Source organism: Vigna radiata, chromosome 6 (genome assembly GCF_000741045.1).
Source record: "Vigna radiata var. radiata cultivar VC1973A chromosome 6, Vradiata_ver6, whole genome shotgun sequence".
In the NCBI taxonomy this organism is placed as follows: Eukaryota; Viridiplantae; Streptophyta; class Magnoliopsida; order Fabales; family Fabaceae; genus Vigna; species Vigna radiata.
In genome coordinates, this window is record NC_028356.1 from 5,836,628 (window position 1) to 5,850,890 (window position 14,263).

Sequence of the window (14,263 nt, forward strand, 5' to 3'; positions counted from 1 at the left end):
GCAATTTACAAAACATATTTAATATATTTTTTAAAAGTACAATATAGAGAGAGTAATTATTAAAATTATAAAAGGTAAACAAAAAAATTCTATGGAGAAGCATATATTATTAATCAGTATTATTAAACCGAAATTAGAAAGTGTAATATATATTGGGAGTAAAACAAAAAAGGTCAAACAAGTTTAAATTGTTTAGTATTATTTTGAACGTAAGCAGAAATTTGAGTTACTGAGAGAGCGAAAGCCAGAGAGACGTTGGTATGTCATGTGATGTGGCACTTCATACTTCAAATTTGGAAAACAGAGAGAGAAAGAAACCATAACAACTGTTCAGTAACACAAACCTTTTCCCCAAAAGCTAACATTGTTCTTCATTTCATCGTCTTTTCCACGGTGCTGTGTCCACAGCAACCTCAACGGTCCCTTCAGACACGATAATCTATAAAACCCACCTCCCAACTTCCTTTGTTTTTCAAACTTCTTCACTGTTACGGCAGAAACTGTGACTGTCGCTGTGTTGGGACATGTTGGAGGAGAGTGAGCCATCACTGGGGTGATTTTCATTCAAAAAGCAAGGCTTTTCTGCTGGGGGAAAGTTGTTCAAGATGGAGGCTTTATGCAACAGGGATGAAAATTTTCAGAAGAAAAAAGACGGGCTTCCTTCTTCTGCCACTGATTCAACTCAAGAACTCAAAGGATGTGCTTCTCCTCCTCTTGGTTGGCCTATTCGGAAGGCTACATTCTCCAAATGCCGCAAATCAGATGAGAAAGAAAATGAACCTGTTACTCACTTGGAAGATACGAAATTTACCAGCATCAGTTCAAAAATGGCTGGTAAGTCGGGACTAGAATATTTTCTGTACTGAAAGACTGGAAAGAGTTTAAAAATTCACTCTCAATTTTTGAATTTTGATGATTCTGTGAAGGCTGGGAAAAGATTGAAAGATTATCATTTCAACTTTGGTGGGTTTTGTTGTTAGTATTTATTTGGCCGTTTTCTAACTACTGGGAAATAATGTTGGATCAGGAATCGATGCAATGAAGGAAAGGTTTGCAAAATTACTGCTTGGGGAAGATATGTCAGGATCTGGGAAAGGAGTCTGCAGTGCTTTGGCTATCTCAAATGCCATTACAAATCTGTGTGGTATGCTTTGTCTTTAACGCAGGCTGGATTGACAAAATTTTCAAATTTTCCTTTAATGATTTGAATTTAAATTTTGTTAAGATAATGTTTTTAATTCGAATTTAATGCAACTTGTAGCCACTGTATTTGGGCAATTATGGAGACTAGAACCTGTTCCATGTGAAAAGAAAGAAATGTGGCGGAGGGAGATGGAATGGCTTGTAAGTGTTAGTGATCATATTGTTGAGTTAATACCTTCTTGGCAGACATTTCCGGATGGAAGTAAGCTAGAGGTATAATTGGATTGAATTCTCATACACGACTTCAATTTTCTTTTCAATGAAGAGCTCTCTATTTTGTAAGTAATTAATACTAAAACAAGTTTTCAATTGTGATGTTTATATACTGTGCATTGTGCAGGTAATGACTTGCAGACCAAGGTCAGATCTTTTTATGAATCTTCCAGCTCTGCGCAAACTCGACAACATGCTTCTTGTGAGTGTTGAATCTTATTCTTTCATGGCGTGCTAGTAGAGAAACTGCTCTGACATTCTCATGTAAACTTATCTTTATCACAGGAAATTTTAGATGGTTGCAAAGATATGGAATTTTGGTATGTTGACCAAGGAATTGTAGCCCAAGATGCAGAGGGTTCAGCTTCATTTTGCAAAAGAATTCAGAGACAAGAGGATAAGTGGTGGCTCCCTGTACCTCGTGTGCCTCCTGCTGGCCTCAGTGAGAACTCGAGAAAGCAGTTGAATCACACAAGAGAATGTGCAAGCCAAATTCTAAAAGCTGCCATGGCTATCAACAATGGTGCTTTAGCTGAAATGGAAGTTCCTGAGTCATACTTGGAAACTCTTCCTAAGGTATGATTATCTTCCACATAAATAGAAGTTGATGTTAGTATATGATTAAGACAAACGATAAAAAGGTAAGTTTTTTTAGTGTCAACCATTTGGATATTAAACTCGAAGTAGTTATCACACATCTATGATTAGATGAGAACCTAAATAACTTTTAGACAATCACGATGTGACGATATTCGAAATGAAATTCCACTACAAGTAAACGTTCATAGAACGTGTAATCAGCTTTGTTTGATCATGAGCTTAAAGAAGCAACATGTATCATTCATCTAAAATATAGTATACTATATGCATTGCTAAAATCTAGTTAAAGTTCTCTGCTGACTTATATGACCTTGCGGTGAAACTTAAATTGGTTTTCACAAAGGGTTTTTCCAACATAGTTGATTCATTGTTAAACTTTCAGAATGGAAGAACTTGCTTGGGGGATTTTGTTTACCATTACATTACATCAGAGAAATTCTCTCCAGAGTGTCTGCTGGATTGCCTAGACCTCTCCTCGGAGCATGTGGCACTAGAGATTGCAAACCGTGTTGAAGCCTCAATATATGTGTGGCGTAGAAGAGCTCACTCTAAACCCCCACCTAATCCTAACCGTTCAACTACAAAGTCATCGTGGGAAATTGTGAAGGACTTCATGGCTGATGGAGACAAGAGAGAACTACTAGCAGAAAGAGCTGAAAATGTTCTACTTTCATTGAAGCAGAAGTATCCTGGTCTAACTCAAACTACCTTGGATACCAGCAAGATCCAGTGCAACAAGGTTTCATGCTTCTATTTCCTTATTTTGATCTAGTTTTTGCAATCGTTTCTCTCAAAGCCTTTCACATTAACACATCTTATTTCATTTAAACATTCAGGATGTTGGAAAATCCATACTTGAGAGCTATTCAAGAGTTTTGGAGAGCATGGCATTTAACATTGTAGCTCGCATAGACGATTTGCTATATGTGGATGACTTGACTAAACATTCAGATAGGTTTCCATTGGTTCCAATGACAGTGTCTGTCTCAGGCACTCCTCACAAAGCAGTTGGCACACCAAGCTTTTCACCTGCTCCATCACTCATTAGTCCTGCAAGGGGAGAGAGATCTCCTTTCCTCAACAACAACATTAACAATAACAACAACAATATTAAACCTCAACGTCGTGGCTTTGGGGTGAGAAGAGTATTGTCGAATTATCTTGGTGCAGAATCAAAAGAAACAAAGAATTTTAGCAGTTCAACTGTTGTGGTGAATGGTTCTAACCCAAGCTGCAATAAAACAGAACAGGCAGAACATCACAAGAAGCCACATGCCATGAATGGCAAGACAAAATGACTGGTGGGGCTTTACAGTAAAACATCCATATCCTTGTATCATTTATTGGTAGCATCTGTTGTTTGTTGAGTTCTAAAGTTGTTGTGTTGTTAGTTGAGAATAGAAGTGTGAAGTTGTTGGGATTATTATTTGCATTCTTCAGCTGAAATCTGACAAGGGTAGATTGTATCGAGTAGAAGATTGTATTTAGTGTAGATCATTTATCTAATGTATTTAGAGGACATGGTTTTTTCAGTGTTCCTTCAAAATGGTTATCAGTATTTAGAGGACACGTCTCTTGGTTTTTCTTCCATCTGATCATGCCTGAATTTTTCATCCCAGTTTGTTTTTATCAGTCGATTTTTTTATTAATTTTGTGTTCAATATTTCGTAAAATCTTCATTTTTAGAAAATTAACAGTTTTCTTTCAAGCAAATTATTGTCTTTTATACTGATTTTTCGAAGGTATTCTATAATTTGAATAACGGACATAATTTGTTCTTCCTATATATATTTTTGGGTTAAATATGTTTTTAGTCCCTATATTTGGGGTGATTTTGGTTTTAGTTCTTCTTTCAAACTAAGGTACAATTTAGTCCTTTAACTTTAGAAAACTCTGGTTTTAGTCTTTTTTACCAAATTTTTTTAACTTTATTTGTTGTTTCAAACATGTTTCTCAGTTAACATTGAAGCAAAAATGTGTCAAACAATGTAAACAATCCAAATGCTATAATGAAACATGCTTGAAACGACAAATAAAGTTAAGAAAATTTGGTAAAAAGGACTAAAACCATTTATAAAGTTGAAGGACTAAATTGTACCTTAATTTAAAAGAGGGACTAAAACCAAAATCGCCCCAAAATATAGGGACTAAAAACATATTTAACCCTATATTTTTTTTTCTTGAATTGTTCAAGAAACATTGTATTCGTTGAATTGTTCGGTGAAGAGTGTGTACGACATTATTATTACTATCCAAATATAGCTTAAAATACGGAACTTATAAAGGAATGTCGTTTATATATCTGACACGTGGACGACCCGGATTTGACTTCTGGCAAAGTGTCCTTATTTTGGTTTAAAATGCTTTTACTGAAAGAACTTAAGTACACCACATTACTTTAAAAAACGTAAACTAGTTCAAACTTTTTTTTAATTTAATTTAATTTTTAAAATTTAGGCTTTAGTTTGTTGAAAAATTTATTTTTGATATCAAAGACCAATGTTTTTAAACATATAAGTATTATTATTATTATTATTATTATTATTATTATTATCAATAATAGTAATATGTATTAAATTTATTACAGTACACTAAAATATTTAAATTATTATCATTATTTAAAATGTTAAGTATGTTAATTTATATACAGAGTAGAACTTAAACTTATAATTGTATTGAAATATAAATTTATGTCTTATTTAAAGGTTTGGCTGCAAAAATACTATTTATAAAAATAAGTTATCATGAATGTGAAATTAAACCTTACACGTTAGACTCGATTTTAATGAAGTCTAATATATTTGAACAGATAATTGGGACAAAAAGAGAAAGGAATACTAAATTTCTAGTATTGAGGGACACAATTGAAGGTTTATCTAAAAGTTTTTAAGAGATCCTTGGTAAACATATTATTCATCAGACCATGGAATAACTTTTCGATCAGTATATACTACAATTGGTGTTCTAACTTGAAAAGTGCCATCATCCCAAACCAGAGAAGCAGACAGTATATCTGCGTTAATACTCCCTTCAATTATGACTGAGAATGACTTCTTCTGCCCAATTGCTGTGAAGGATAGAACATTTGGTTTCACCTGAATATCCAGCAAAGATGGTGATACCACTTTGGCTTTATAACGAGATCTTTCTGATCCCACATTCGTAACCGTTCTATGATAAACACGGCTGAAAGATGAGACATTTACGTACAGAGCAAATGATGGGAGATTGAGGTCATACACAGCTTCTTCCTTGGCATGTTTACTACATCTACTATGATCTTTAGTGAGTATCCGAAGCATTTTATCTGTATAACCCTCCCCACACAAGAACTTCACATAATCTGCTTCACTAATATCGTACACTAAACCAGGATTTGCTGCTTTAACAGGATTAACTTGCCCTGCCCCATATGCGAATTCAGCTTCAGGATTAAGAGTAGGACTCATTGGTGTAGCTGTTAATTGGGGGAGTAACAGATAGAGTCATATATACATACTCTAGTTTAATTTGAAGCATAACAAGATCAAATGGTAAAGAAAGATTTCTTTTTTTCAAACAGATATACGTTTTTTGAAACAATTATATTGAAAATTATCCTAAAGATGCAGAACAAACTTTACCTGTGGTCATTAATGCAGACTTGATCATAGCAGGGGACCAATTGGGGTGAAATGATTTGACATATGCAGCAGCTGCAGCTGCATGAGGGCAAGCCATTGAAGTGCCGGACTCTATGTTGTATTGCACTGCTCTTTTGTCACCTTTAAATGTTGAAATTGGATACACTGGAGACCATGCAGCTAGAATGTTAACTCCCGGTGCAGCAAGATCAGGCTACAATATCATGAAATAATATGTATCACCATTTTCAGGTTGAAGATGACAATTTCACATAGATTTTAGATTTACCTTGAGAGTGTTTGGGGTAATTGGATTTGGACCTCTTGATGAAAACGAAACTACGAAAGGGGTTTGTGAGTCATTGTCTTCGTCACTCCTAAATATTGTAGCAGTTGAATTTCTGCAAATTGGGCAGCATATACCGGACAAGTTGAACTCAATAATGTTCTTAAGAGAAAATGCTGATATATAAATGAAAATTACTTAAATTAAAGATGGGGAAAGAACTTTATTCCTTTAAACAAGTTATTCCATTTTGAATGAGATTAGAAGTTATATAAGGATTGAAGCTAGTGATCTCAGAAGAAGAAAAAAAAAAGTATAAATAAGAACACATGAAACTACACCTCGATGAAATCATGTAAGAATGTACGAGGTTAAATTTCCTTAGACTAATGAAAGCTGCGGGTAGTGCATATGTTGTTGGCGCATCTTTTGCATCAGTGGCTCCAACAAGCATCCCAGCAGCTCCAGACAAAACCCCAACATCGCTAGGAGACCCAATTCTGTCACACAGAACGATCTTTCCTTTTACTAAATGTTTATCGACAGAGTTGTCGAAGCAAAACCTGACCAGTAAAATTCAAAATTCAAATCTATGTTTTTTTATTCTGAGAAAATAAACAGACGAGGAAAAATCACGTATAGATCAATGTTCTGATACCTGGATATGGAACTATTATATCCGTCCGCAGCGTTGGGTACATCTCCAGCGTATATCAGTGGATACATTTTCTTTTTTAGATCAAAGGTGTTAATTGTAACCCCCTGTACACAAAGCAGAGCCATTCATAAACATTGAACACTATAATTTCATATAGAAAAAACATCAACAAGAAGGATGGTGTATTGTTAAAATAAGGATACCTCAAGAACTACGCCGTTGCCCAATTGCACTTTGGTGAGGAACTTTCTGTCAATAGTGCTAGCAGCCACAGAGAGTATCCAGGGTGGGTAAGTGGTCATAGAGGAAAATCGAGGACCCAAATTATTGGCTGAATTTGACGTTAATATGCCTCTCTTCATTGCATGGAAACTTCCTATATCATACGCACTTTGAAAATAGGGAAAGATCTCTATGTTGTTGTACCCAGTTGAAATCGAGATTATATCAACTCCATCAGCAATTGCTTCATCAAATGCTGCAAGAGTTTCAGCCTCAGGACAACCTATTTTGAGCCAACATGCTTTGTATATGGCAATGCGTGCTGATGGGACTCCTCCACGGGCTGTTCCTGAGGCAAAACCTAGTAGACTCGCAGATTTAACCAAATTTCCAGCAATTGTGGATGCAGTGTGCGACCCGTGGCCTTGTGCATCTCTAGGAGATATGATATCGTCTTTGTCATAGTCACCTTCAATATTGATATACTTTGCTCCAATTATTTTGCTGCATACAAGTGCCAATCATATTGACATAGTGAAAAATGCATTTATTTATAAGGACTAGTGAAATCATTAGCAAGACTTACTTGTTACAAGTAAAGTTGTGGCATGATCCTTTCCATTTACTTGGTGGAGGACCAAATCCTTCGTCACTGAAGCTCTTGGACTCTGGCCAAACTCCCGTGTCTATTACTCCAACAATTATATCACTCTCTAAATTTGTTCTTAGGATTTGCTGTGAAAAGCCTATGAAGTCCCATGATCTAGTTGTGTGCGGATGATTCTTCTTGTTTGGGAAAACAGAGACAACACTGTCCATTTCTGTTACAATAAGTTAGTATTAGCACCTTGTTTTTGTTTTTTCTTCCTAAAACATACAGCGAAAATTTTAAGTAATATTCGAGATTAAAAGGAATACTATAGTACCTGCCATTCTTCCCGCTTCCTCCTGCGTTAACTTGATAACAAATCCATTAAAGCTTTTCTTGTAACTATGAAGTATAGCTTTTGGTTCAAAGTCGCTGGATAAATGTACCTTTAGATAGTTAATTTTTTTTTTTTGTTTTGAACGAGGAACACAACTATGATCTTAATCTTTAGCTACTAAAATTCGCTTCATGTTTCAGTTAATTTATTCAGTGATAAAGAAAAAATTTGAGAAGCATTTCCAAAACTTATGTGTATACTCTAAAGTTACCACCAATTTAGATCCTTAGGTAATGCTGGAACTACCCCAAAGTTGGCTTTCAATGAAAATGAGTTTATCATGAAACCAGGATTAAACTATGAACATAAATTATAATATTCAACCTGCCAAGAACATTTTGTGCCATGGTCATATGAAGGGAAGGTAAGGATGTTGAGTCCATGCCTTTAGGGTGGTCACCCAAGTAGACAATGTAAGTCTGGATTCAGAAAATGAAAATGTGAAATTAGAGAGATGAACTTTTGAGCGCCATAGTCGTTTTGGTAGCCATATATAGTAATTGTAAAGCTAAAAAACACAACTGAAAAAGTATATAACGAAAGAATGCGGGTATATATTTGCCTTCCTATCTTTGTTGGAATATGTCTGATTAATTATCAGACTGAAGATGAGTGTTAAAAGAAGGCCAGGCCTTAGAGAAATCATGTTCTCACAGAAGATCAAGGTGAGAAGCTTAGAACTTTTTGAGGAGCTGATGAATGTGTTCATGGCGGTTTGAGCAAAGATTATTTATGGTGGAGGATAGTGAACTTTGCCTGTGGCTTTCAAAATCGTTGCACTGGAGCAGTCAACAATGGCTATAAACTCTCGTGTGCAGAAGTGACTCATGAGTCTTCTTTATTGTATACAACGGTTCAACTTTTTCATTTTATACTTATTATTCCTAATTTAATCTACTATACTGTACTGTGCAATAGGAAGAATTACTAATTCTGCGTGATTCTAAGTTATATCTTTCTTTGTATAGAATAAGTATAAGTATTAAATGCATTACAGGTTTATAAATTAAAAAATTATTGGGTGATTTAGATTGTGTTATTAGTTTTTCATGTTTGTGTTGATTTTTGTGCAAATAATCATTCATGTTTGCCATCAAGTGCAAGAGTCAGTCGTGTTTTGTATTGCTTGTAGGTCAAGGGTCTAGTTCATATACAGTATTAAAGAATGCAACCAATAAGAAGAAGAAAACCCACTTTTCGTGACATATATGTATAACAATGATTAAGTACCCAATGGTTTTATTTATTTTAGTAGATACTATCTGCTGTTGATTATAGAAAAGTGCCTTTATTTTAAATATAGTGAAAGAATTAATAAAAAAAACTGTTTTATTTTCTGCATTTTCATACATCCTTCAACTATTCAAAATATTCATTAAATTCCGGTTGGTACTTACGGTCAAACTATATTTTATAATAACAATAATATAAAAAAGTTAAATATGTTTTTAGTCCATTAAGTATTACACAATTTTGGATTTAGTTCCTACTCGAAATTTTAATGGCTTTTAGTCCTCATAGTTTTGAAACTACTATAAATAGTTCCTAATTTTGGATGACGTTAACTTTTATTTGAAGTGGCTAACGACCAGTCCACGTCTGATGCCAGGTATAAATTTACTCTCTATCATGATACTTAAGGGATTAAAAATATATTTAATCCAAAAATTAATTAATATGACAACTTTTTAACACAATAATATTTCGTGAGTTCTTAGCATTTAAAATAAAAAAAAAAATCTTAGCAAACATATGATAATAATTAAGTTTGGAAATAGATCCAAGGGACCATTAATCAACTAATTTAATATAAAATAGACAAAATGTTTTAGATTTTTTTCTTTTTAAGAAATAATAAGAACAAAAAAATTGTCTTGTTAAACATTTTGATTTTACTCATCATTCACGGGTAAAAAGAAAAATGCATTTTATAATGCATATTTAAAAATAATTTTGTAAAAGAAAAACATTTGTAATTTTATAAGTGTCTCGGAAAGTTGTTTATGTCAATTATATTTAGAAAAACATATTTATATCAATTATAAAAACCCACTTATTTATAATTTTTATTGCATTAAAATAACATAATTTGAAAACATGTAATTTGAAAAAAAAATATTAGAAACGTAAAAATATTATAATATAAAAAAAAACATGACTTAAATACTATTTTTATTTCTATTTTTATTTTTGTTCAATTTGGTCTTTTTTGGTAACACCGTCTAAATGATTAAGGAAAGATGAACAATGTACGATGCCTGTCGATTTGTACTATTTTTATTTTTTTTTAATTTTTTTTATGAATTTTAAAAAAGTTATTTAAGTGTCAAGTCAATATTGTGTCATGTAACAATGTTAGTGTCACATGTTAAGTCAGTGTCAATGTTACTTGTCAGATGAGTCTCAGTATAATGTGTCAGTGTTAATGTTTTGTATTCAATTTTGTCTCAGTTTTTGTTAATTTTGTTCAATTTAGTTTCAAATTTTGTTAACTTTTTTTAATTCAGTCACAATTTTGTCCTTTTATAAATTGAGACCAAAATTAATTTTTATTAAGGTTCACATTTTTATTAAATATTTTTTTATTATTTTAAACCAACTTTTAGTATATTATTTGAATATAAGTATTAGATTTGTATTTTATTTTTTCTACACGTAATGAAGAATTTTTCTTTTAATTTAAAATAACAAAGAATTATCCTTCTAATTTTAAAAATAAATTAGAATTTTTCCTTCTAATTTTATATATAAATTAGAATATTCCTTGTAATTTTAAAATTAATGAATAATTGCCCTTATCATTTTAAAAATAATGAAGATTTTTTTTTTCAAATTTCAAATTTTAAAAAAATTAAGAAACTTCCTTCTAACTCTAAAAATAATAAAAATAATGAAGAATTTTTCTTCTAATTTAAAAAAAAAATAAAGAACTTTTCTAATAATTTTAAAAATAATGAAGAATTTTTATTTTTATTTTAAAAGTAATAAAGAAAATTTCATTTAATTTTAAAAATAATAAAGAAAATTTCATTTAATTTTAAAAATAATGAAGAATTTTCTTTCTGAAATTTAAAATTGAGGTTGAATCGAATAAAATTAACAAAATTTGGAACTAAATAGAATAAAACTAACGAAAATTAAGACTAAAATAAATACAAGATAAGAACACATGACACTGATATTGAGTTGATACGTGACATTTACACTGACTTGACACGTGACATTGATATTATTAAGTTACACAATGTTAACTTGACATGTGAACAACTATTTTAAATTAAGAAAAAAATTTAAAAATTAATATAAAATTAAAAAAAAAACACGAACTGACACGTGACATGTATTGTTAATCTTCGGTTAACAATTCAAATGACATTACAAAAAAGGACCAAATTAAACAAAATTAGTATTAAATAATATCGTAATTTAAAGGACGGAAAAGAATTAACCCTGACATGGTGGTTTGGGATAAGAATGGTGAACTTTTGTATAAGGAGAATGTTGTTGTTGATGTTAAATTTAATACGAAGAAAATTCATAATAAATGCATGAGTGACACAAGTATTCAATTCAACCCGTGAATATTCTTGAAATTGAGTCTATATCATGTTAAAGTTTTAACATATGATTATGACCATATGACTGATACAATGTGGTATATTGATAGATGGAACTCAATTATTTATAAAAATTATATAAATATTTATAAAAAATTATGGTAAAATAAGTTTGACTTTCTTTTCTTTGTGATGTTTTGGTGTTCACATGCAATGATCTTATATATGTTCAAATTATATAAATGAATATAGAGGATCAAGGATGTCTTTGTAGATGATCTATGTTGGTGGGGAAGAAATGAAAGACTTCAAATATGAGTATAGAGATTAAGATATACATGTATAAGAAAAATCCTCTTATTAATGTAATATTTATATTTCTTCTTTAAAAAAGTACATTTATTGAAATATTAAACATACATCATATTTATATTAATCAAAAGAGGATCAAATTAAAAACAAAGAAAACTAATAGTTTTGGGTCGTTACAAATTTAATTATGGTTGATAACTTTTTAATATATTTTTCTAACTTGTATTTATAAAACAATACTATAATTAATATTTATTTAATTATTGACAATGATATATATTTTTAAAATAGAAAATTATTATTTTTTTACTTTTATAAATTCAAAAAATTAAGTTTATATATTTATATATAGGAATCACAAAACATACTATATGGGTCAGCTTGTTAATCCGATCAAAATGACATAGATCGGGTTATAAATTTCAATCCATCAATTTATTTTGGTTGGGTTCATCTAGTTGGTTAATTTAACGTATCAAGATATTGATTAGTTAAATTTGTTGACTTTTTTAAAATTAAAATTGAAATAAAATTAACTTTTTATATATTTTTTATAAGTGTAATTATACATTAATATTTTAATTTAAATTATTAACACTTACAAAAGTAGTTGAAACTATCAATTATTATAATGAAGTAATTTAATATATATATATATATATATATATATATATATATATATATATATAATATATAAAAAAAATAAAATAAATGACGGTAAGACGACCCAATCCAGTTTTAACGGCCAATATTATATATAATCTTTAGGAAAATCATATTTTAACACCAATTTTTTTACATCATTTTAACACTACACACGTGTCAAAATGTGATTGGACGATTTCAAATTAAAAAAAATACTTTGGTTTTTCTCTTCCAAATATGCCCTTGTCTCAGCTTTTTTTAATTTGAAATCGTCCAACCACATTTTGACACGTGTGAGACATCAAAGTGATATCAAAAATTAGTGTTAAAATGTCATTTTCCTAATCTTTAATAATATTATATATACTCCTTAATAGAGATTATGGGAAATTTATAACATATAACATGTATTTAGTGTATAAATTAATAATTTGTATGAACTCCACTTGTTAAACATAAACTATGTTTTTTGCATCGGAAAGTGGAAAAGTACTTATCAAAACACATTCTAATTTAATAGGTCAGTATAATTGTCAATAATTTGAAAGATTTTTTTTTTAAAATTCTTCATACCCTAAAAAGATGACAAATATTTTAAATAATATACTGAAAGGTTAATTTAATATGTTTTTATTTATAGTTTGAATCCTCCTTGAGACATGTTCATAGTATTATACTATTTTGAAGATGATTTTTTCCCAAAAACATATGTACGAGGAAATAAAGTGTCACTTTTATAACAACCAAATAGGTTTGGAGGTTTGGAGTGAATGATATATGTACACTCCATTTTTTATTCTACACTACGTAACACTAATAAAATTATGTTTTTATTTTAAAATATAAACAATTTAGAAAGAACTATATAAAAATAAAAATATTAATTTTGTTTAATAAGTATTGAATAATTACAGGAAAGTTATACAACTCTCCTTATAATGACAAAAGGTGCTCTGCATCAAAAGAATAGTCGGTAAAATGATTAATGAAAATGAAGTTATAACAAAAAGTCTCCTATGGTAAAATTAAAAGTCATACAATAATGAAGTGAAAAGTCTAAATTGGCTAGAAAAGGTGATGTCCCTCTACATTTAACCAAAATTTTCATTCGCAATCACTTTCTTAATGGAAAAACTATTTGGAATTCCACCCAATATTCATCTTCCATTATTGTTTGGCTTCCTTCTAAGATGTGAACTCTAGTGGAAGAGACTTGTCTAAAACACAACAATTAAGACATGACATCCATTATGTAATAATACAATAAAGCAAACACCATGATTGACACCCACATATATTACATTCATTATTATTCCTTTCTAGCTACATTTTAATAGAGTTATATATTATAAGTTAAATATATATTTTGGTCATCGTATTTGTATTTAATTCTAAACTGCTTTTTTATATCTTTTTTATTTCAATTAAATTTAAATATTTATTAATTTGAGATAATAAAATCATTTTCGTTAATTTTTCACTAATACTGTCTAATTGTGATGAACTGTAATTTTTTTTATAGTATATCTATTATTTGTGTTAGAATATAAATTTGTTTTGATCTTCTAAACTTAAAATTGATATTTTAGTGTTTTAATTAAACAATAGGTTTGTTAATTTTTCATAATTAAATATGCTAAAATAAATGTTTTTACAACACTAGTTCCTGGTTAACAAATGTGACTCATTTATGGTTGTCATTTTCCATCTCACAGTTACCAACATGATTAGTTACATTATGTGATTTGATTGCCATGAATTAGTAAAATATATTTAATGTTTGAAGAGTTTATAGTATTTTTTTTCAGAAGTAATTTATTTTTAAAATATCAAATGTTTTTTATATTTTATTTCACTTAGTTTTTAAACTATTATTCGTGCCTCAGATTAAACTAACTAACCCACTAATATTAGAAAATTAGTTATTGTATTGAATTTATTATATTCACTCATGTAAC

At 30.2% G+C, this 14,263-nt stretch overlaps 2 protein-coding genes across 2 annotated transcripts; one reads left to right on the forward strand and one right to left on the reverse strand.

Moving 5' to 3' along the window:
- The first annotated feature begins 241 nt into the window (after positions 1–241).
- LOC106765337 (rop guanine nucleotide exchange factor 5) lies at positions 242–3,604 on the forward strand. The gene is made up of 7 exons (XM_014649919.2): positions 242–834; positions 1,028–1,144; positions 1,262–1,416; positions 1,544–1,618; positions 1,702–1,992; positions 2,399–2,755; positions 2,853–3,604. Exons 1-7 carry the CDS (start codon positions 606–608, stop codon positions 3,312–3,314), a joined length of 1,686 nt encoding a protein of 561 aa, XP_014505405.1. The 5' UTR covers positions 242–605; the 3' UTR covers positions 3,315–3,604.
- A 1,230-nt stretch (positions 3,605–4,834) lies between these two features.
- LOC106763115 (cucumisin) lies at positions 4,835–8,615 on the reverse strand. The gene is made up of 10 exons (XM_014647305.2): positions 8,354–8,615; positions 8,116–8,210; positions 7,732–7,826; positions 7,392–7,626; positions 6,787–7,309; positions 6,584–6,687; positions 6,267–6,488; positions 5,929–6,040; positions 5,640–5,853; positions 4,835–5,473 (listed from the first exon to the last, which is right to left on the reverse strand). Exons 1-10 carry the CDS (start codon positions 8,498–8,500, stop codon positions 4,926–4,928), a joined length of 2,295 nt encoding a protein of 764 aa, XP_014502791.1. The 5' UTR covers positions 8,501–8,615; the 3' UTR covers positions 4,835–4,925.
- Between the last annotated feature and the right edge of the window lie 5,648 nt (positions 8,616–14,263).

Excerpts from the sequence above, each read along its gene's own strand:
- LOC106763115 (XM_014647305.2), bottom strand. The coding sequence starts at position 8,500 with ATGAACACATTCATCAGCTCCTCAAAAAGTTCTAAGCTTCTCACCTTG. Across the intron at positions 7,827-8,115 it reads GCACAAAATGTTCTTGGCAG|CGACTTTGAACCAAAAGCTA; the intron begins GTTGAATATTAT and ends ACATTTATCCAG. Across the intron at positions 7,310-7,391 it reads CACAACTTTACTTGTAACAA|CAAAATAATTGGAGCAAAGT; the intron begins GTAAGTCTTGCT and ends ACTTGTATGCAG.
- LOC106765337 (XM_014649919.2), top strand. The coding sequence starts at position 606 with ATGGAGGCTTTATGCAACAGGGATGAAAATTTTCAGAAGAAAAAAGAC. Across the intron at positions 1,145-1,261 it reads TGCCATTACAAATCTGTGTG|CCACTGTATTTGGGCAATTA; the intron begins GTATGCTTTGTC and ends TGCAACTTGTAG. Across the intron at positions 1,417-1,543 it reads CGGATGGAAGTAAGCTAGAG|GTAATGACTTGCAGACCAAG; the intron begins GTATAATTGGAT and ends TGCATTGTGCAG.